Consider the following 24,549-nt stretch of genomic DNA (forward strand, 5'->3'; position numbering starts at 1 on the left):
GCCTGGCGTGCTGCGATTCATGGGGTCGCAAAGAGTCGGACACGACTGAGCGACTGATCTGATCTGATCTGAAAGATCAGAATCCCAGAGCAAGTTTTAATAATGTAACATAGTACAACATTAATAATGTTTAAACACATTCTAATGGAAAAACTGCCTCTTCTTCAAAAAAAAGAAATTTTGTACTTTAAAATGATTGGCCATACACGACTCCAGAAAAACCTGGTGAGAGGTGACATGGTTTTGCTAAATAAAAGAATACAGTTTTAAACTCTAGGCATTCTATTAATTGTAAAGGAAAATCAAATTAGAAGAAATAGTTGAGTAAGAGATAGGTTGAAGTTTAATCATACTAAAGATCCAGTTCTACTCAGATATTCAATTCATTTGGAAAACTGATCCAAGATTTCACCTTTACCTCATTCATTTATATTGCTCTAATATTGACTGCAAGGAGATCCAACCAGTCCATTCTAAAGGAGATAAGTCCTGGGTGTTCTTTGGAAAGAATGCTGCTAAAGCTGAAACTCCAGTACTTTGGCAACCTCATGCGAAGGGTTGACTCATTGGAAAAGACTCTGATGCTGGGAGGGATTGGGGGCAGGAGGAGAAGGGGACGACAGAGGATGAGATGGCTGGATGGCATCACTGACTCGATGGACGTGAGTCTGAGTGAACTCCGGGAGTTGGTGATGGACAGGGAGGCCTGGCGTGCTGCAGTTCATGGGGTCGCAAAGAGTCGGACACGACTGAGTGACTGAACTGAACTGAACTGAACATCATTAATCTGCATTTTTCACATATGTTTCTTATAAAAGCTGTCCTAAGTTTATCCTGGGAAACTGTGAAACTGTACATTATGATTCCGTAGGCACAGGGTGAGGTCTGAGTATCTGGATGCCAGTGCTCCTGATTTGATGAACACAATTTTAGAATCAAGGTCTACCAATCCCTTGAGACCATCAGAAATCATTGAACTCACCTGATTTCCTTGTTGATTGCATCCAGTTGTTCCTGAAGCATCATGGCCAGTGTCTGGGCATCAGAATGACCACTTGGAGAGAGAAGATCCATTGAGCTGAAAATTGTTTCTCTATCGTCATCATCAATGTCAGACATCTCTGTGTCACTTTCAAAAGGGTGGCTGCTTAGCACTCCAATTTGTTGAGTTCTATTCCACTCATGATCTCCAAGAGATTTCACCTGGAAGGTAAAGGAAAAATTACAGTATATTTCATCTTGCTCATTTTCAAAGCACTATTTTGAAAATAAAAACCAAAAACACACACGCTTTTATAGCTTCCTTGGCAAAAGCAGAATTGATTATTAACATTTTATTTATCATGTCAATAAGATAGTTCCTTGATACTTAAGTAATGGAAGGTACTAATTTTAGCATAAATATCAATATTTTAATAGGAATAAAAATGTTAAACTTCTGCATGATTTTTGGTTCAACCTCAATTCAAGGTAGTACTTATTTTAAAGCATCTATGTTTCCAATGTTTTCATGTTTTGTAAATGTAACAATCTCTATTTACTTGTACTTAAGCACTTCCATTTCTTATACTATTAATAATTAGCCTGAGGGAACACATATTATCACACAATAAATTACACAGGAATTCTTTCTCCTGTATTCTAACAAAGTAGCAAAAACATTGCAAAGATTTAATTTAATCTCCACTGCTCTGGTTGCTTAAATGCCTCATTGATTTTTTTAAGCCCAAGGCACATCAATTTACATGACTATGTTTTTAAAATTAATACAATAAATCCTCCATATGAGTAACAGTCTTAAGTAACCAAGAGACCAGTGCTTGAAATTTCAGGCTATGACCTGAAGGCAGGAGATGGCTGAAAGAAAGAGAGCAGTCCTAGATTTCCTGCTATTTACAAGTGGGTTTTCATTTTTGTGATGATGTAAAATGATTTTGGGGGGGACCACAAAAGTGATATTGCCCCAAAAGCCATTTTTGGCCACATGGCATAATTTGAAATCACTCAAATATAGATATAATTATCTTATCACTTGGCTGACTATGCAAGGGAGGACACATAAAATTCCTGGGCTTCAATTTTTTTCATACATGAAATTAGTATAAAATAGTACTCAATTTATAAGGTTACATGAATAAATACTTGACACATGCTTAGTTCAACTTTTGGTACCTAGAAGGTGTTTTATGTTGGACTTCCCAGATGGTGCTAGTGGTAAAGAACCTGCCTGTCAAAGCAGGAGGTATAAGAGATGCACGTTCGATCCCTGGGTCGAGAAGATCCCCCAGAGAAGGGAATTCCTGCCTGGAGAGTCCCACGAACAGAAGAGCCTGGTGGGCTATAGTCCAAAGGGTCATAAAGAGTCACATATGACTAAAATAACTTAGCACGTGCACAGGGGTTTTATGTTAGCTATAGTTAAAAAAAAAAATCTGTCATATATCACACTTGAAACTAACACAAATGAATGCTTTCAGTATAAAAATACTATCCAAAATGGAAGAGTGTATTTACTTAAACCATCAAAGACTTGAAATCAAAAGCTTAACCTTTGTCTCATCTCTCCGCACACCCATGCGGCCTCTCCTTGGTCTTCTTATCACTTTGGTTGTTCTGTAATCAGACTGGCTGTCCACTAGGGATCCAACAGAGTACCGCAGCTCGGCTGAGGTGTCTAGATGAGTTCTGGAAATGAGGAAAACTTATCAGCAAATCACCATCCACCACTTAATTGGCAACAAAACTCAAACGCTCAAGGGGGAAGAAAATATGTTATGAATCTTAGAGGTCTCTTCAGAGGCTTACGTCATACATTCCAGTCTCAGGTTCATTCTGAAGATCAGGTTCTTTTTAGAATATTAAAAAGCCTTTCTGTTCATTCATTATCATTTTCAAACTCCCTAGTCAATTGAAACATGTTAAGATGGACAACCAAAATCCACTGGCTTACATTCTGACAACTCTGTTTTATTTTGAGCTATTTAGTGGATAATCCAATACATTTTATTTATCACTGTGTTTGTTTTAAATATTCTTCATTAACCTAAGAGAAAAATGAGTAAACATTTTGAGTCACTGCATTATCTATTTTCTACTGTTTTATTTTTCAATTTAGGAAATTAACAAAATACTTAAAATCAGATTGACCTAAGGTTAATAATTCTTTTTTTTTTTTGGAAAATAAAATATGATAGTCCATCAGAACAGTTTTTCAGGTTTGGATAAGACATTGTTCCAAAAATATTAAGGAAGAATCTTTTAATAAGCACATTCAATTCTGAAATCTGCTTAGAGATAAAACACTTTGAAAATTCTAATTGGAAAATATCATCAGACTAGTTTTCAATAAACATGAAAATAAAGTACATTGTAATTGAAGTGCACTAAAGGTTTCTCCAAGTATATTATTTATATATGGATTTATATAAAATTAAGTTTGCAGCTATAGTAATGATGATAATAACAAATGCAACATGCTGTCATACAAATGATCCATCATCAATAGGAAATACTCTTAAAGCTGTTTTCTCTTGAACCTGGGGCTTCTGTTGATCTACTCTGCTCTTACTCTCAGTTCTCTTTGCGGACAAAAACAAACATCTCCAAATACTTGGCAAGACTATAAAAGGTTAGGTGAGTTCTGGGTTTTTGAAGAAGTAGAAGACACTGACTTAATTGATGCAGGTTCTTGTTTAGCCCAACTGGATGTTAAAACAGACGAACTAAGGAATCATCCTCCAAATAGATGACAGCTATTGTTTTTATAGCAGCGAACTTGAGGCTTAATCAGGCAAAATGGCTTTATTGTGAATTAGTTATATATTACAAACTAGCCAATCAGGCCATAGCCATTAAATGGCACAACTGTCAGTCTTTATTTATAGCAGAGGATATAAATTTCATCAAGACAAAGATCAGATTTTAGTCACCACTGTGTGTTCAAGGAGATATTCCTAGAATATAATAAGAACTTGATAAATATCTGGTAAGACAAGAAATGAATGCAATTGATTATATTAATAATATAGTCCAGACTGTCCAGGTCAGCATATTCCCTGTTTAAGGACCTTTATTAGTCTGTGGCTGCTTAGGGTAATGTCTCTTTGGGCACTAGAGTTTCTAAAATTATAACTCATCATGCTAGGAGTATTGTTTTCATGTTGTTTTATCTCTCAATTCCAGGTCATCAATAAAAACACTAAACAAACACAGATCTGGTCCCATTGATGCCCTCCTCAAAACTCTTCATTGTTCTTACAAAGCCCTCTACCTGGGCTTCTACTTCCCAGTTTCATTTCCATTTACTCTCAAAGTCAAACTTTCTTTTGCTTCAAGCCTTTGAACATGCTATTCTTTCTGTCTCTTCACACATTTATATGATTACTATTTCTTGTTTCTATTTAAGCTGAGGCTTAAAAGTCTCAACGTCATATACTACTCTAGCTCCTGGTGAATGTATTCACATTCCCTGTATGAATGTGAATTCCCTGTGTGAATGTGAATGTGTTAGTCGCTCAGTTGTGTCCAACTCACAGAGAGTCCATGGACTGTAGCCTGCCAGGTTCCTCTGTTCATGACATTTTCCAGGTAAGAATACTGGAGTGGGTAGCCATTCCCTTCTCCAAGGGATCTTCCTGACCAGGTCTCTTGCATTGCAGGCAGACTCTTTATTGTCTGAGCCAACAGGGAAGCCCTGACTTCCTGAGGATTACAGGAAGCCCTGTAATCCTCAAATTCGTATTTGTGCATTTTCCATCTGGAACATGTATTCTTCACTACCATCACCTATCTCCAATGTTACAACATCTCACAAGTAGAAAGCACTTAAGTTATCTTGAAAGAACAAAAGACCTGAAGCAACACTAATTGTAGGAAAGCATTGCTATTATTTTATTGGAAGCAGTTACTCCTCACCTCTCTCCTTTTATTCAACTCTGATCTGTCAGAGGCAGTATTTCCCTATATTTCAATTTTTAAATTATTTTTGGTGTACAATATTTTGAGAGGCATTGGCAGATAGATGGAAGTTACAACACAGTCCCTGGTTCCCTTAAACAAGGAACCATGAGGTTTCCCCTCCAGGATCTCCTGGGACTCTTGAATACAATCTCATAAAGGAACTTGCACAGATAAGTAGATATGAATTTTCTTGGAGAAAACCTGTTGCTCATTTCTCTGCTTCCTGGGATGTCCTTTCTTGTCCTCTGCAATTATCCAGATCCTAACCTTTCTCCAGAGATGAGCCAAATGAGGCCTTTTTCCAGTCACTTTGGAACTCATTTTTCTTTCTTATCATCATTGTCACCATATATATCACTGAATTAATAACTTCAGTTCAGATATATAAATCATAATAAAACATTAGAAAAATGAACATTATTTTCAAAACACTATATTAGTAGAGGATATTGGTCACTGTCTTACTCACTCCAGCTCATCTCTTCCTACTTTCCCACCTGTAAGATCAAAAACTAGATGAAGTTCTCGTGTACTTTGTTTTCTTTATTTCTTTTTCAATTGTGTGCACTCAGAATATGATTGTTCAAGAAATAATTTGTTTAATAAAGTTTCAGTTGTCTCTTAACTTTTTATAAATTAGCTGTCTTAATAATTCCTATAATACTGTATATTTGTGAGTTGATTTACTGTTTACAAAACACCCTTTTCTCACTTGTCTCATCTTATCTGCAAAGTAAACTTGTCATAAAATGTTATTTTATATGTAATTAATGTAAATATATATATATTTAATTTGAATTTATTAAGGAAAAAAGGGTTTTCCAAAATCAAACAGTTATTTTGTTATTATATGCCTAAGACCTAGGAATGTCAACTTAGTTGTTTTTAGTCTAGTGTTTCCTCTACAACCTGTTGTACCAAAGAATAGTTGTTCCCTATGTAGTTCCCAGGAGAAGGCGATGGCACCCCAGTCCAGCACTCTTGCCTGGAAAATCCCACGGACGGAGGAGCCTGGAGGGCTGCAGTCCATGGGGTCGCTAAGAGTCGGACACGACTGAGCGACTTCACTTTCACTTTCATGCACTGGAGAAGGAAATGGCAACCCACTCCAGTGTTCTTGCCTGGAGAATCCCAGGGACGGCGGAGCCTGGTGGGCTGCCGTCTATGGGGTTGCACAGAGTCCGACACGATTGAAGCGACTTAGCAGCAGCAGCAGCAGCATGTAGTTCCCAGGCTTCCCTGATGATTCTTCACTGTCAATAAATGTCACATTGTTCAGCTGCCATGATGACTCACTACAGTGATAAACTTTTAGATAGCACTTTTACAACTCTGTATTTCTGAGACTGAAGGTAAAAAAGACAATGAAATGGCCATTTGGTCCTAATAAAATATACATTTGTTGATTGAATAATGCTAGTTCTGTGTATTTACTCTGTTGGCGTTTTCTTTCATCTTTACCATTATCAGCATCATCATCACCATGTATATCACTGAATCAATAACAAGTTCAGATACACAAATCATAATAAAACATTAGAAAACTAAACATTATTTTCAAAATCAAAGATCTACATATCTAAAAGTTCCTTGGGTGTATTTACATCTGTAGAACTGATTCTTATATTAAACTGAATTCAAAATTCTGAAGAGAATATAAGTACTTTTAGGATTTTTTTTTATTTGGATTTTTCATTTGAATGCTTGAAAAATGCTTTACTGGATATGCATTTCTTCAACAATATCTATTGAGAGTCATATTATATATATATATTTGTGGGGTGCTGAAATTATAGTACTCAAAACAGGCAAAGAACTCCAACCCTTGTGGAGCTAACATTCTTAGGATAAGCTTAAGACCAAAAAAATGCACTTTTATAATAGAAGTCTGTGGTGGTCAAAAGTTTCAAATAGCTGATACTGTGTTGTTTAACAAATAAATGCTTGTTATTAACTTAGATATATATCTATCTACATAGTAAATAAGCATCTCTTTGCTTTTTTTTTTAAAGATGAGGTATGGACTCAAAGCAGCTGAGTACAAATAAATTTACTTGAAAAATTTTTAACATATTTCTCCTTTCCTCTTTTGCCTCGACAAAAACAGATCATTCCCAATGATGAGTAAATATAAGTAATCACAACCAATGATGCTTCTTCAGTGACAGGAAACACTGAACGCATTTCTGCATATAGAGAAAATGACCGATGCCTCTTACTAGAAAAACATGTAATCTCTGTATCTACAGCTCCACGTCTTAATGTATGGTTTATAATATATAAGATGACATATATTTCTATATATAGTAAATGAAGAATACAAAAGGTAATGATTTATATTTTATTGCATGTGTGAGGAAAGAATTACTAAATTAGAGAATTATTTTGGAGCATAGAAACTATAAATCAGTAAGGAATCAAAATAGGGCAATGCCTGCTGAACAACAGAAGGCATTTAGTTATTTTATTTGAGGAGATACAAAACCCATAAGAAAGTTCACATTGATTTTTGGTGAACTATAGATAAGCTTTTAATTTAATATTACCTTGGTATTGTGGGTTCAATTAAAGAGCCAGTTCTCATTTTCAACTGGTCAAGTTCGGATCTCAGCTTTTCAATTTCTTCTGCTAACCTTTCCTAAAAATCAAAGAGGTGTTACTTGGATGATAGGCATATACCAATAATACCAATATTCAATTATGCTAAACCAACTACTAAGCTTAATAACTTTCTAAAAATGGAAAAAGAATTAATATATTTTTATTAAGTATTGTTAGATATGACAGCAAAAAAATGCCTGACTTTCCCCTTGAGATGAAAATGTGACAGAAGAAATTAATACAATTTTACCCACATTCTCTAGTACTCACTAATCCTAAATCTTTCTAAACATATGGGAAAAATAAGATCATGACTAGCTATATATACATCACTTCAAAATCAGAGTAGAAAGCATAGCTGTTTAAAAAATCAAGAAAAGGTTAAGAAAAGGATGATAAAAAGTCATCACCTGATATGAGCTAAAATTATTAGCTTGGTATTGGTACAATAACTTGTGCATCTGAGAATTTTCTAAGATTGGCATTATCAGTTTCCGTCTGTAAATTTATGAAGACAAGAGTGATCTTATAGCCCTTAATTAAATGCTCATGTAAGCACTCAATTTTGTTTTTGTGATTATAAATTTTATAGCATTATAAATATTTAAATGTGTCCTTCTGTATTTTCCATGGCTGTTATTTTTCCCCCTCGCAGGGGCCAATGATGGCCATTTTACTGGATCCATACTTCTTTTCTCACCATGACCTTTTTTCAGTGTGGCCTTTGCAATGTTTATCGTGTCTGTTCTTTTTATTCTTTCTACTGCCATCCTTTATTACACATATTTTTACCTTTTTCCTGAATTATTTTACCAACTTCCACAGAGGCATCATTCCCTTCCATCTCTTGCCCACACATTCCTCTGCTAGCTGTATCATCTTTAAAGACATATATGATCAAATAAAACTCTTGCTTATAGTTATCTGATACATTCTTATTATATTTATTAATTCATTGATTCATTATTTCCACAAATATACAATGAGCACCTCTTGTGTGGTAGGCTTTAAGATACAGCATGCATGCTACAGCAATGAACTGTCAAATTTCCTGCCCTCATGTAATTTACAATCTAGCAGAAAAGACAGTAAACAATTTGGGTTTATAGGATGTTGGTAGGAAGTAGAAAATAGCAGAGTAAAGGAAGGCTCTGAATTAAGTGATACTTGATCAAAGACGGAGAGAAAGGGAGGGAGATAAAAAAAATACCTTCAGGAAAGGAATGGCAAGTAGGAGGAATGGTGGGTGCAAAGGCCTCTTTGGGGGACCACATTTGGTGAGGGAGAGGGCAAGGAGGCTTTTGTGTCTGGACTGGAAAAGTTAAGGAGAAAGGCAAGTGGTAATCGGTTTAGGAAATCATGCTAACAGGATTTGGTAAGGGTAGGCCTGAAAGCTCTGTAAACCATCTTAAAGTGTCTGGCTTTTACTCTGAGTGAGATAGGGAATGACTTGGGGATTTTTGAGTAGAGAAGTGACCTGATGATTTTGATGGCTGTGAGGTGAACTGATGAATGGGACTGGAAGGCAGGGAAGAAATGAAATTATTACTGCTCTTCCAAAAACAGGCCAAGAGGATTATGGCTTGGACAACCGTGGTGTCAGAAGAGAATGGCAAGGATATTGGTTGCATTCTGAAGATAGAACTGAGAGAATTTGCTATTGAACTGGCTAAGGGGTGTGGATCAAGAAAGAGGTCAAGAATAGCTCCAAGATTTTTAACCTGAATAATTAAGGGGAAGAAGTTGTGACCTATTGATATGACTGCTGGGTGTTGATTAGGTTAATTGGTAGTGGTGTTTTGGGAGTTGAGGGGATTACTTGTTAAGATGGAGATGCCCGTGAGTCCAAATAGAGATACTGAATTGGCTCTTGAATAAATGAACTCCTTCAGGAACGAGGACCCAGTAGGTGATCTAAATTTGTAAGTACTCAATTTACAAATGGTATTTAAAATCTATGAACTCACCAAGGACTGAACATACAGAATATATCCAAGGATGGTCCTAGGAACTTTAGAGATCAAGATAATGAAGAGAAACATGAAGAAAATAAGTTGAGTATATGAAGGATTTTACTCATAATGGACTTTGCTGCTGCTGCTAAGTCGTGTCAGTCGTGTCTGACTGTGTGCGACCCCATAGACGGCAGCCCACCAGGCTCCGTCGTCCCTGGGATTCTCCAGGCAAGAAAACTGGAGTGGGTTGCCATTTCCTCCTCCAATGCATGAAAGTGAAAAGTGAAAGTGAAGACGTTCAGTCGTGTTCAACTCTCAGTGACCCCATGGACTGCAGCCCACCAGGCTCCTCCGTCCATGGGATTTTCCAGGCAAAAGAGTAGTGGAGTGGGGTGCCATTGCTTTCTCCATAATGGACTTTGAGTTATAGATAATTGAGTGGAAATTTGAGAAGTTATAGATGTGGGTTAGATTAGGAAATGTGTTCAGCTGTATGGAATGGCATTTAGAAATGATGTATGACCTGGGATTTGCTTCCTCTAGATACTGACATGAACAGGGATGTAAAGCATGGAATGATTTGTACTGCTGATTGCCTGGACAGATTGTTGGAGTTATAAGGTTCAGGTAGGTGGTTTGGGAGTGGGTTCTGGGGATCTTGCCAGAAGCACACAGAGCTTTGAATAACATAACATTCCAGAATAGGATCGAGTCCAAAATTCACAATCTGGTAACACTCTAGTCCTTTAAACACATAGCAGTCACAGCAAACTTCTGGTGATTCAGCAAATCAACCATCTTTGTTTTTTCTCCACACTACTGCATAGGTATGTCCTCTTCCCTACCCTTCTCTGTTGGTTAAGATCATATGTGCCTTCAAGAGCTGGATGAAACGTCATCTTCTTCATGGAGACATTCTGAACTACTCCAGAAAGAATTAGATGCTATCTTGTAGGCACCATACTGAATTGTTCTTATACACCTATCTTTCAGGGGATAAGAGTATGTGCATCCTGACTGTGGGACAAAATAGCTATTTTTAAATTAATACCATAATATGTAGCATTCAATATGGTTAGATGTACAATTGTTCCTTCTTCTCTTTATTCTCTCATCTTTTCCAATACCTTCCAAATGTCATATGTTGTCAGATCTTCCATCCCTTCCTTCTCCCTCTCCTTTTCTGCCTCTCTCCCTTCATTCCTTTCTTCCTTCCATCTGTTTCTTCCTTCCCTCTATTACTCCCTCTTTCCCTCCCTCCTGCCCATCTCTGTTTCCATTCCTTTCATCTTTTGTTGAGCACACTTATTAAGACAGTGATTAGGTATTATTTCATTTACCTATGCTGAACAAAATAAGACAAAATTGCTAACAAGAATTTTACACGCTAAGGAAGGAGGAAAAGACATTATCAATGACAGCTTTTAATGTTTCATAATCTGGTCCTTATCTGTCTAGTCTCTCATGTATTCTACAATAAGAATAACTGATTCCAGTAAAACTGCTAAGCCCATTATAATTTAAGATCTCAAACCTAACTACTCATCCTCTCCCCACTCTAAGCACCTGCAATCAGGGCACAGGTACTGTATTTGAAAGACCTGCACCACAGTCCTATCTTTCCTTAAAGTTTTCTGAAACCTTCTTCAGAGCATCAGTATATGGTGATCTCTCTTACCTGTAGTTCTTATCGTCTATTTCCCTCATTTGGCACTTGGCATCTGCTACTCTACAATTCATTGCCTTGTGCTTTTTCCCCTGAGACTTTTTCAGATACTTTAGAACTAAGATTTTGTTCGCAAAGATGTAACTTATCACAACTGTTATGCACAGTAGTTATTTAATACATTGCAGCTAAAATAATCTCAGACTAGACACAAATCAGTGCATACAATTTTATATAAAGTTCAAAAAAGTAAAAATAATTTTTATTTTTCTGTTAGCAGTCAAGATAGTGATTATCCTTTAGCATAAAAGTTGCAATTATAGGCTAACAACGGGGGGCTTCCAGGCTGTTGATTTTTAGTGTGTTGGCTTGTAAAAGTTTATCAGGCTCTCTTTCTATATGTACACTTTTCTGTATGTATTACATAAAATTTAAACTATTTTAAAAGATAATATCCTAAAATTATTATCAAATTTATTTTACAAAAAAACATTCACCATGGTGAAATAGAAAAGTGGACAAAATGTAAGGTTCCATAATACCTTATCATGTAAAGATTCTTCCAGATTCTTTCTGAAAGTTTCTGATTCTTGAATTAAAACATTCTACAGAAAAGGAAAGAAGAACAGATAAATAATTAATAAAGTAAAGAGAAAATCACTCAATGTGTAGATTAATTTTCTATGACTCAAGAATTTTCTTTGATTCCTTCCTTGGCACCATTTATTTTTTGGTTTCCATGGAAACTAAGTTTCAATGGAATCTTTAAACAAGACACTTGAACATTTTTAGAAATACATAATTAAAATGGGAAGTGTCATTTTGTAACAGTTGGATTGACATATAACATAACTATTAACTTTTAAACTATTTTTGTCAACCTCTTCTTAGTCTTTTTAAAAAAAAATAAAATAAAATTTGAAATAATCAGTTTACTCTTTAAATGAGAAAAAGTGAATAAAAAGCAAAATATTAGCTAAAGCTGTCACAGAGAAGAATTCAGATGAACTCATTTTTATTACCTGAAGAAAGAAAAATTTAAGATCATATATTTTAAAGATTCAATTTCTGAACCTTTATTTCATATACAGAATGAACAATTTCTAATAATGATTAAATTATTAAATAAAAATAAAATTTAGCTATTTAAAAATTAATGTTACATGACATGATATATAAATAACTTGCATGACAGATTAAAAAAAAATCCTTGCCATAAAAGTATTACTATTTTTAGAATCTTTATATTTTTCTTGTAGTATTACAAAGCATGATTTATAATAATGCATTCTTTTTAAATTCATAGAGTAAAAAACTAAGAGTTTGGGAACTGGCATGCACTTGGAACTGAATAGGAAGAAGGTATGCCTTATGACTTGATGGGTAAACTGATCAAATTTCTTTAACATTTTCTTGAAACATTTTTCCTGTTTTGGTTTACTGTATGGAGCAGGGGGAAATGTCTAGTTTAAGTAGTGACTGGCATTCAGTCTAAATTTCCAAAATGATTTCTCCACCTGGGTTTTAATTCCTACCTTTTTTATACCATGGAACTGGCAATCAGCTGACAAAACTTTTGTTGATCTGGTAGTTGACAACTATTAATGAGACATATAAATTGTGAGTGAAATTGCAGATGGTACAAAAGCCTGTTTTTGGAAACAATATGGCTGAAAGTATTGCATTTCTAAATTCTGTGGTGAGATTGACACTGGTTTTATGGTGATATAAACTCACTCACATTTTGGCTTTTAGATTAGTAGCAGATTCAGATACTTGAAACATTTGAATGGTTCATATCCAAAATACTATTTTTTGTCTTAATCTTTTTTGCACACCAGGTGAGAAATAAATGAAACACTTTCATCACAAAACCATACCACATTTCAATACATTTGTCTATATGATCATGCTACATATATTATATAACATGTAACTTTTTTTATTCACTTAAAAATTGATCTTACATATTTTTATAGAAGCCATTTGTTCACTTTTAAGATGTATCAGGCTCCTTTCAAATTAAAGAAAGTAAATGGATCCTCTGACCAATACTATGATTGCAGCAGAGCAGAAAGCAAGCATGATCATAAGAATATAGCTAATAATCATGTGATTGGTCATTTTACCTTCTCTTCTAGAGCGGCCATCCGTTCCTTTAAATGTAGCTGTAAGCGTTCATTGGATTCTGTCAGAAGTCTGTCCACAGTATCAGATAATCTTTTGTTGTGCTCCTCATTCATTTTCTCTCTTTGCCTAGCCTTATATCCAAATAAATAAATTTAACATAAGAATCGTTTAAAAATTATTTGGGTTTGTTTTTATATTTTTTCTAGTTTAAATATTGGATTTAATTTTATGTCTGTTTTGATTAAATTGGCAGAAGCTCTGGCATATCCATATGATTTTTAAATATAACCCATAATCAAGAAAGGCATTCATTTCTTATATGTAGAGTATAAATCCATAAACTGAGGCTTGAGAGGGATGGTTGTTAAAATACATACTCTTTGAAGTTCTTGATTTTTCTCTTCCAGTTGACCTTCGAGATGCCTCATCCGTTCTTCAATGTTTCCATGTCTTTCTTCAGCCTGTTAAGAAATATGAAGAATGCATCTGACACGTAAGATGTGGTTAAGACTTTTCCTCTAAATAAACTGAAATAAAATGTAAAGCAAGCTACTACCAACTGCAAATGTAGTTTTCAAAAAATAAACTTTCTTTCAACAGGCAGCTGAACAGCATTGCTTGAAATGTGTCAGCTACAAAGGCCTGTCACATCCAAGCATCAGCAAAACATTGGAGTTATTTATGAGCAATGAGATCAGCCAAATGTAACATGCAGACTGTGCATGGTTTGAACACAAACCTGCCATTGTCCAATCTTAAGCTCCTGAAGCACTCAACTGCACAGATGGTCGATTATCAATAAACAAAAAGTAACAAAATTTTTAGAAATGAAAAGAAAAAATTAGATGGATTCTATTTAGCGATAGAAAGTAAAGTCCAGTAGGACTACCTTCCTACGTATGGAGATCATTTCTTGTAGTTTAGCTTCCATAACATATTGATAATCATCAGATGAGGTAGAAGAGGTTGGATCAGACTAACAAGTCAAGGAAAAGGAGAGGGACAAAATTGAAAAATCAGAACTAAAGACACTGACACTGAACAGAACATAGCACAGAATGCTTAAAAGAAAAGTGTGACAGCAAATTTAATACTTTAATAGACAGAATTTTATGTGGAAAGAACTACACTGATATTTGGTGAACATGATGCAGTTGATGGTTGTAAGTGAAAAACAATGATATGCTCAAATAAAAAGCTACCAACCTAAGGTATGAAAGGTTAGTGATGGCTGGCGATGAACGATTACTACAGAACGAATTAAAGCAACTCTGAGAGTCATGTAATCATTGGAATTATGGGAAACCAAACACTAGAATATGTTTCTGATACACTGTCATAAGTTTTGTGTTTTGGTTTGTTATATTACTTAAAAATCATGGAAACAGTGTACCTCAATGTTGAGGAGTAGGCCAAGGCAATGATCTCAGGTGAAATAAATTTGGAACAGTATTTATTATAAACCCAACTCTGTAGAAATCAGAGAAGAAGCTAAGCTATGGGGTTAATTAATAATTGGAGTATTCTCCAATTCAAGCAGGACTGAGTTTCCTCAGCAACAGTGGCAAACTTACAAAATGACTTCTGGTCTCTGAATACACACTACGGTTGTAGGTGTAAAACCTTAGCATCTACTCTTAGACATAGCCTTAATTTGACATTTTAAATGAAAACGATTAAAAGTCCTCAAATTACCAAAGGGATAGTAGTGCCGTGAGGACAAGAATACTTATGGTGAACTTTCCTGAAAGACACAAGGGGCCATTCCAAAACCGATTCTGCGTTGATTTGTTGCTATGGAAACTAAAGAGTGCCCTAAAGTGAAAAGGCGGGACAGTGCCTTTGTGAGGCACTTAATGTTTGCCCCGTCACAAGGTTAGTTACATGTCTTGGAGGTGAATGTCAGGTAACCACAGATGCAGAGTGTTCAACACATGACATTGCTGATAGCTGAATTGTATTAGTATGTTATGCACAGATTACATGTAAAGTTACATCAACATTTTAATCATAATTACAAGTTAAATGATCACAACAGCCAAAGTACCTTATATCAGTATAAACAATATTTAACTCCAGAGCATATTCTATTACATTTTATAAGTTCATTCTAAAACAGAGAAACTTACTTTATGCAAATATGAGACTATATATAAATATGTCATGCAGTACCTGAAAAGAAATAGTAACCTATTCATGTATTGGTTCATATGCATATGTACTATTTTATCCAACAAATTCCAACTTAATCTATAAAATGAACATTTAACATTTAACTAATCGGCTTATGTGAATTATAATTCAACATTTATATTTTATAAGATTTTCCTTCTGATATTTTTATTTCATAAATTGGCAAAGTAATGAAGAAAAAAGAAATAAACAATTTCTCTCCCCAAATCTCCAACCAGAAGCAATAAAGAATGCTACCATAGTCTTCAAATGCTACAAGACAATTTTATAATATTATTTAAAATTTATAATTCAATTATTAATACTGTATATAGGTCAAAATATTACTGAAATGATATACTTTAAATTCTTAAACAGATCTGTAATCTCTCAAAATTAAATTTTAACAAGTAATGTTATGACAATTAGTCAGGTGATTGATTCAAGGTAGTCAAAGCATGAACATTTCTATTTGCAAAACTGTTCACTCCAATATACAAGTAGAGTTAGTATATCTTTCCAAGGTCCTTAAAACTGCTACTGTTTACATCTTAATGACTGAAAACACACCAAACACTGTGAAACTCCACTTCAGAGATTAAACAAGAATTCTGTCACTATTTTGTTGATATTTTTAAGTCACTATTTTGTTCATATTTTTTATTGGTACTAAAAACGGATGAAATACCTTATGAAATTCAAGATGAATTATGTCCTTGCTGAGGGAATATGCATTTTAATTAAAAAAGTAAACATCATAAATCAAAAGATTGGGAGCCCAAAATGTTTATTAGTTGTGTATTCACTCACCGAAGCCAAATTTTTCATTTTATCCCTAGCCACCAGCATTCAAATCTTTTGACTTTCTGAAAGCCTTAACTGAGCTTTAGCTACCTATTTTTACACATAAGCCCACATACATACATACATACACACCACCAGCAGAAGAAAAGGTTGTCTTATCAACCAAAAGGTAAATTCAGACATCATCTCTAAACAAGCACTGGATAAATGTGCAAGCACTACTGATTTATGTTCATCTGAACCCGAGGAAGACTGCAATTTAAGGAAATGATGTAAATGCTAGAGTCACGCAAAAACAGTCTGCAATTTTATGACTCCTTGATGGGATATAGGGCGTATAGTGGTTTCACTCTCTAATGTGACAAGACAATTTTCAAATAAGCTAAAGTTTTAGAAAAAATTACAGGAAAAAATGGTTTTGAGAAGAAGGGGAATATATTTGGAAATGGAGAAGGAATTAAAATTAAAGAGAGGAGGGCCAAAGAGAATAAAAAATACATAGCAGATAATAAAAGAAAAAATACATATAGACCAAATAAAATACATGAAAGGTTGTTAATAAAATCATTCAAAACATAGGATAGGGAGTCTAGATTTAAATTAAGCATACATCATAAATTAGTGAGAAGTCAAAAATATTATGAAGTAGAAAAAGACTACGGAGGTCAATAACAGTAAGGTTTCAAAAACAAACGGGTATGGAAACAATGAACTTAAAGCTGGTTTTAGAGACAGTCCCTTTAGGTCTTGAGACCAGAAGATAAGAAAATGCTTAAAAATTATTTTAGCCATCAAACTTGGGAGAGCAAATGAAAGACTGAAAGACTGATCTTCAAATGTTATAAAAGGGTTACAAGCAGAGGGAGTAAATTGAAAACAAAATCTCAGGACCAGAGGACCGTGAATAATGAGTTAAATATGGCCATCTGAAAACTATATATCTGAAATAATCTGTTGATACACAGCCAGTCAGTAGAGAAAACAGCAAAAAGGACAAGCAGAGTGAATTCTAGCAGCTTCACACATTTTAAGAGAGATAAAACTGCTCAAAAGGGAGGAAATCAAAAGGTCTAGATGAAGTAGAATTTTAGTAATGTATTATTGGAGGGGTTCTGGGTGAGGTCGCTCAGTCGTGTCTGACTCTGCAACCCCGGGGACTGTAGCCCACCAGGCTCCTCTGTCCATGGGATTCTCCAGGCAAGAATACTGGAGTGGGTTGCCATTTCTTTCTCCAGGGGATCTTCCTGACCCAGGGATCGAACCCAGGTCTCCCGCATTGCAGGCAGATGCTTTAACCTCTGAGCCATCTGGGAAGCCCAAAGTATTATTAGGTAGGAGTAAACGGAGGAAATTTCCAGGCAATAGTACTGGAGTGGGTTGCCATTTCCTTCTTCAGCGGATCTTTCCGACCCAGGGATGGAACCCAGGTCTCCCGCATTGTAGACAGATGCTTTACCATCTGAGCCACCAGGGAAGTCCAATAAACTGAGGAAATACTTTGGGTGCATAAATGAATACAGGTATCAAATAGGATCCCAATACAATTAGATGGAGGGCGAGACAGATGAGATACCTACTTTATTTTTAAATTCTAAATTAAGGATTCTTAGGGATATTTAATTAAAGCCTCATTTGTCAAGTATTATGTTTTAAATTATGCTTTATTCTCAATCAATCAGAGGTTAATTTGGGGCAAATTTGCTGAATTTTAAATTGTGATTTGGGGAGAGAGATTCCAGACTTTCTTGTATTTTACTCACACAGTATTGATGACTATTTTATACTAAAATATCACAAAAGTTACTTTTATTATTTAACCACTTGCCTAACTCCTTCTAAAATATTTCAATTCAATAAGATAACTATAAAAATCTTTTATATTCCTCAGATGAAAAGCCTAAGTATGCATATCTTAATCCATATTACAGTAATTTAAAATGTGCTTCCAAAAAAATAGAATACTACTAATCTGTTTGTACTTTTTATATAATTTCAAGAATATTTCTCAAATTAAATAAGTTTATATTTATTTTATAAGGCAAAACCAGTACAATATTGTAAAGTTAAAAAATAAAATTAAATTAAATTAAAAAAATAAAATAAAAATAAACCATCAAAAAAATAAATAAAATAAAATGTTAATTAAAAAAATAAAATAATAACAAGATAAAAAAAAAAAAGAAAGCATACATTTCTGAAACTGCCATAATGGTTTATGGTACTCTGATCTGTGACTATAGAAGGATCCACATTTTATCACCCTAATCAGACAAAAGTTCTATTCAGCTAGTTAGTCCAGTAACTCTACCGACACCCAACTATTCCAATACTTTCTACTCTGTCAACTGTTTTCCTTTCTCTATCTGATTAACTACCCTATTTGAATGAACAGGCATCAGTTTACTGTTTCTTTCTAATCATGTGCTTTTTCTGAAAGCAACAATGTATGCCTACTTTTACTTTGCTGCATCAGTTGTTTGGGATAATCCCTAACATCAGAGTTTATCATTTGCAGTTCATATATCTATCTGAGCCATTTACTACAATGGCATGAAAAAAAGCTTCCATGACCTAGGAGCCTGGCAGGCTACAGTCCATGGGGTTGCAGAGTCAAGACATGACTGAGTGACTAACACTTTCACTTTTCACCAACAATGTTTAAACATCTAAAACGTGTGTACATTTTTGAATTGATATTAATATTCAAACATGCTTTTAGTGACAAAATCTGGACCTTTATTCTAGTGACATGCATATACACTTTGAAGCAATTGCCATTTCCATTTAACCGTGAAAGGTAAGAGCAGTCATTTGGGCTTCCCTGGTGGCTCAGCTGGTAAGAATCCACCTGCAATGCAGGAGACGTGGGTTCAATCCCAGGGTTGGGAAGATCCCCTGGAGAAGGGAAAGGCTACCCACTCCAGTATTCTGGCCTGGAGAAATCCATGGACTATTCCATGGGGTTGCAAAGAGTCAGACATGACAGAGCAACTTTCACTTTCACTTTACAACATTATAATGGTTGCTAAGTTCTAAAGTAAGCAAATTGCAGGATTTTACGTCCATAATGGAGCAGTTAATTCTGAACATTCTTCAGAATATTATTGATTTTATTGGTTCAGAAGAAATTTCAACTATTAAAATCACTTTCTGTATTTAATACCTTTAGATTTTATGGCTCTACAAATCTAATTTTCAACTTCTAACAAATTTTTTTCATACTGTAATCAGAAAGAAATCAACTGCTTATGATACTTCCTGTGTTTTTAAAACTGTACAATTTATATTAAGCTTACTAAATTATTATGTCTCATGTATATCCATGTTAAAATCATTATGTTTTTATATTTGGTGATTATTCTAATTTACAAATATTACCATAGAAAATTAGCTATAAGAACATGAAACTTTGTTTTTGCTAATGTTTAAATAGGCAAAGAAATAATCATATTCATTTATCAATCATTCATTTCAACATAAATAAGATATATGTAATATAAAAAGTCATCTCAACAACAGACCAATATAATATAAACTCCATAAAGCCTAAAGAACATCTTTATAGATTCCATCTCGATTACTAGTCATTTCTAAAAGTATTAATATATCTAGATTGACCAATTGTTTTATTGTAGTACCTTTGTCAGGGCTGCAATTCTCTGAGCCAATTCAGCCTCTACTTCAGGTAAGGTCTCAGCTTTTCTCATAGTTTGCTGCAACTTTTGCTCAGCCAGCTCAAGACGCTCTTGTAACTGTCTATTCTTCTCTTCCATCTGAACCAGGGATGAAGAAAGAGACACTTGAATTGTCACAGTTAGGATAGCAAACACCAGTCACTAGGGGCTGTGGGCTTCAGCCTTTATCCTAGAGTTAAAATCAGCTACTACTACCACTTGTTTTCATATATTGCTTATCAATATTCCTTAATAAATTTAGCACATAAAAAATGAAAACCTTTACCAACAACAGCAAAAAGGAATGAAGTTAATAGTGAGAATTAACTTGGACAAATGAGACACAACTTAGTACTCAAACCTCAAATGCACCATAATATCAATTGACTGAAAATCTTAACAATAGCTAGAGTAGGAGAGGGAACGGATCACAGTGACTGAGAGTTCAGGCTCTAGAGATGAAGTTGGCTAACTTTTTCTGCTAAAGACCCGATAGTAAATACTCCAGGCTCTGTGTATCACAAAGTCTCTGATTCAACTATTCAATTCTACTATTGTAGCACAAAAGCAGTCAGAGATGATGATTAAATGAATGGGTATGGTTATGTTTTGATAAAACTATACTTGTAAAACAGAGCCATAGTTTTGGCATGTGGGCTATAGTTTGCCCATTCCTTCTCCAGAGCCGGATAGACCTAGGCTTCCATTATTGACTCTGCAATTACTGTACTTGTGACCCTGGGAAGGCAGTCATGTTCTCTGAACCTGAGTTTCCTCTGTATAATAAATGTACTTATTTTACTCTCAGTAAAATAATTGTATAATAATTGTTATCCTTTACACTATAATAATTGTACTTACAGGTGGTGGTTGGATTTAACTGAGGTTTTATATATATATATGTGTGTGTGTGTGTGTGTGTGTGTATATATATTGGTTACCACAGTTTCTGGTTCATGTCCAGATCCAAAGTAAATATTAATCATAATTTTTAAGACAAATTTCTAGATTATATACTGAAAATCACATCTATTTAGTTAGTTTGATTCTAAATTGCAGAGAATAATTTATTGCTAAGGAATACCATAGTTTACGTACTCCATGCTTTGTGAGCATGGTGAGAACACATACAGACCAGAACGAAACCAAGGTGGAGATACTGAACCTGCCGTAGGATGGCCTCTTTATTTGCTAATTCATTCTCTAGTTTGTCATTCATGTCATGTATGGAGGTAGATTCTCTCTGAGCACTGAGGTAACGCTTCTCAAGGGTCGTGATTCTTTCTTCCATGTCTTCCTTCTGAGCCATAGCCTAAAATGAAAATAATTTAAAAATCAAATCAGATTCTCAGTTTGTGTATTATCTTATTATCATTTAAATAAAATAGTAAGATATTAAAAAAAAAAACTATTGCTTCCTTGAGGTAAATTTCATTCTTTTCTTTTCATAAAAGGGATGCAGGATCTCATATGTATTTTCTCAGCATATCTGTCAGAATTCTTGCATCTTGGGTTAGCAAAAAGAATTGTCTCTTTGAGAATGCAACAAAGTACATTTTAAATCTACCTACTGCACAACTGGTATTCTTAGAAAAGAAGCGGCAGAAAAATTAGCTCGTTATACAGTAGAGATAAGTACAAATATGGATAGAGTTACAAACCATAAAATTGGCACAATGGTACCTGCAGTTCCAAATTGCATAGGAATTTTCAAATGATGATAATAAATATCATCAGTATCCTTATCTTCATGTATAAGTAAGAATAACTCAGTGGTTAAAACAGGGCAAAAATGAAATAAAAAGTAAACTTGAGTCACACAAATGAATTGACAAATTTACTTTGGAACTTAACCATTTCCCTTGTTTAATTGGAATATGTTATTTTTCAATTGAAAAAGAATTTAGAGACTTCAACAAACACAGATCTCTAGGGAAAAAATCAACTATTGGTGCAAAAGGAGCAATAATTCTAAATATTATATTATAAATATAATATTAAATATTACATTAAGCAATACTTTTAAACCATATAATTCACAGATAACACGGACATAATTTTATCTTCCAAAGAGCCTAGATGAGAATTTATTAATAGGCAGATAACCTACTTCTTTGAGCTATTGGGGAAAATCGGCTCCAGAAGTGAACACCTTGGGCTTGGTGTGGTTTTCTGATAATTCGGAAAACGCTTTTACATGTTGGTGGTTTAGCCTCTAAGTTGTGTCTGACCCTTGCGACCCTATGGACTGTAGCCTGTCAGGCTCCTCTGTCCATGGAATTCTCTAGGCAAGAAAGCTGGAGTGGGTTGCCATTTCCTTCTCCATTTTTGTATAAAAAGCCTAAAACTGAGGAGATGGCGGTAGCTTCCATATATTACTATCAAGGTCTCTTTAATCACTTGTTCCCAACCAGTCTCTTTTACTCTCCTACAGGCAGAATCAATCCTGCCACACCACAGAAGAGATAAATTCTATTCCTATTTTCCAAGAGAAATAGAAGCCCTTAAATGGACAGCCTTTTAGCATCCTGAACTTCCCTCACCAGCATCTGGAAATTTAACCACATCCACACATCCTTAACTTCTACCTTTCACTTTAGAACAGCTGTTGTGCCTTCCCTCAAAGTTTACTCATTATATGTATTCTGGCTTTATGCTTTTTCTACTGTAGAGATCTTGATCACTTTTTTCTCTTGAATTTTTAAGCTGATAGTAGAGGTAAATCTCAAAACAATAGCTGAAAGAATGAAACAGGCTTATAAAAGTTTTGTATGTATAAAAGTTTTATACATTAAAGATGGAGGGCAGAGGAAAAAGAGATGATTCAAAGAAAATAAAAATAAAAAAGATAAATCATTTGCTTTACCACTGTCCATAACTGAATTAAAACTATGAAACCGAACTGTTGGAGAGGATGGGAAGATTCACCATAGCTTTAAAATTAAGTAAGCAAATTAATTTATCAGGTAATTAATAAAATCCTAGAGAAACAGAAAGCTGTGCAAAAGAAAATATTATTAAAAACCACTCCTCGGATCATTTGTGGAAACTGTTTATATAGTCATAATAATGATGAACATAATAAAGAGTCAGACATGACTGAGCACACACACACACATTCACACAATAACAACACTGAATGTAATTTTGAGATGAGTATAGTGGAAGGCTGGATGGAAGAGAAAGGAAGTGAAAGGAACAAAACAGATAAAATCCGCATATGAGACTGTTCTATACATCAGTGTCTCTTTTGCTGTCTCGTACACAGGGTTATTGCTATCATCTTTCTAAATTCCATATATATGCATTAGTATACTGTATTGGTGTTTTTCTTTCTGGCTTACTTCACTCTGTATAATAGGCTCCAGTTTCATCCACCTCATTAGAACTGATTCAAATGTATTCTTTTTAATGGCTGAGTAATACTCCATTGTGTATATGTACCACAGCTTTATTATCCATTCATCTGCTGATGGACATCTAGGTTGCTTCCATGTCCTGGCTATTATAAACAGTGCTGCAATGAATATTGGGGTACACGTGTCTCTTTCCTTTCTGGTTTCCTCAGTGTGTATGCCCAGCAGTGGGATTGCTGGATCATAAGGCAGTTCTATTTCCAGTTTTTTAAGGAATCTCCACACTGTTCTCCATAGTGGCTGTACTAGTTTGCATTCCCACCAACAGTGTAAGAGGGTTCCCTTTTCTCCACACCCTCTCCAGCATTTATTATTTGTAGACTTTTGGATCGCAGCCATTCTGACTGGCGTGAAATGGTACCTCATAGTGGTTTTGATTTGCATTTCTCTGATAATGAGTGATGTTGAGCATCTTTTCATGTGTTTGTTAGCCATCTGTATGTCTTCTTTGGAGAAATGTCTATTTAGTTCTTTGGCCCATTTTTTGATTGAGGGAGAGGGTGGGAAGATTTGGGAGAATGGCATTGAAACATGTAAAATATCATGTATGAAACGAGATGCCAGTCCAGGTTCGATGCACGATACTGGATGCTTGGGGCTAGTGCACTGGGACAACCCAGAGGGATGGTATGGGGAGGGAGGAGGGAGGAGGGTTCAGGATGGGGAACACATGTATACCTGTGGCAGATTCATTTTGATATTTGGCAAAACTAATACAATTATGTAAAGTTTAAAAATAAAATTAAATTAAAAAAAAATCCTCATATGATAGCAAGACATAGTCAAAGTGAAAGTTGGTCAGTCGTGCCGACTCTCTGTGACCCCATGAACTACAGAGTTCATGGAATTCTCCAGAGCAGTATACTGGAATGGATAGCCTTTCCCTTCCCCAGGGATCTTCCCAACTCAGGGTTCAAACCCAGGTCTTCTGCATTGCAGGTGGATTCTTTACCAGCTGAGCCACAAGGGAAGCCCAAGAATACTGGAGTGGGTACTCTATCTCTTCTCCAGCGGATCTTCCCAACCCAGGAATCAAACCGGGGTCTCCTGCATTGCAGGCGGATTCTTTACCAACTGAGCTATGAGGGAAGCTCATACACATTTCTTAAATCATATCAATTTATACACAGAAAGGTTTTATTTTATTAACTAACAGTGTTAGTTTTATAATT

At 35.0% G+C, this 24,549-nt stretch overlaps 1 protein-coding gene across 3 annotated transcripts in view; it reads right to left on the reverse strand.

The window, feature by feature from the left end:
- PPFIA2 (protein tyrosine phosphatase, receptor type, f polypeptide (PTPRF), interacting protein (liprin), alpha 2) overlaps positions 1-24,549 on the reverse strand; it is a 507,538-nt gene that overhangs the window by 96,703 nt on the left and 386,286 nt on the right. For all 3 annotated transcript variants that reach the window (XM_010832020.1, XM_010832022.1, XM_010832021.1), the window contains 8 exons: positions 21,127-21,273; positions 19,926-20,060; positions 13,689-13,772; positions 13,311-13,442; positions 11,724-11,786; positions 7,506-7,597; positions 2,550-2,685; positions 983-1,203 (listed from right to left, as the gene is read on the reverse strand). In XM_010832020.1, coding sequence (XP_010830322.1) covers positions 983-1,203; positions 2,550-2,685; positions 7,506-7,597; positions 11,724-11,786; positions 13,311-13,442; positions 13,689-13,772; positions 19,926-20,060; positions 21,127-21,273 — 1,010 coding nt within the window. The remainder of the gene's footprint in view (positions 1-982; positions 1,204-2,549; positions 2,686-7,505; positions 7,598-11,723; positions 11,787-13,310; positions 13,443-13,688; positions 13,773-19,925; positions 20,061-21,126; positions 21,274-24,549) is intronic.

Source organism: Bison bison, unplaced genomic scaffold (assembly GCF_000754665.1).
Source record: "Bison bison bison isolate TAMUID 2011002044 unplaced genomic scaffold, Bison_UMD1.0 scf7180017864535, whole genome shotgun sequence".
NCBI lineage: Eukaryota > Metazoa > Chordata > Mammalia > Artiodactyla > Bovidae > Bison > Bison bison.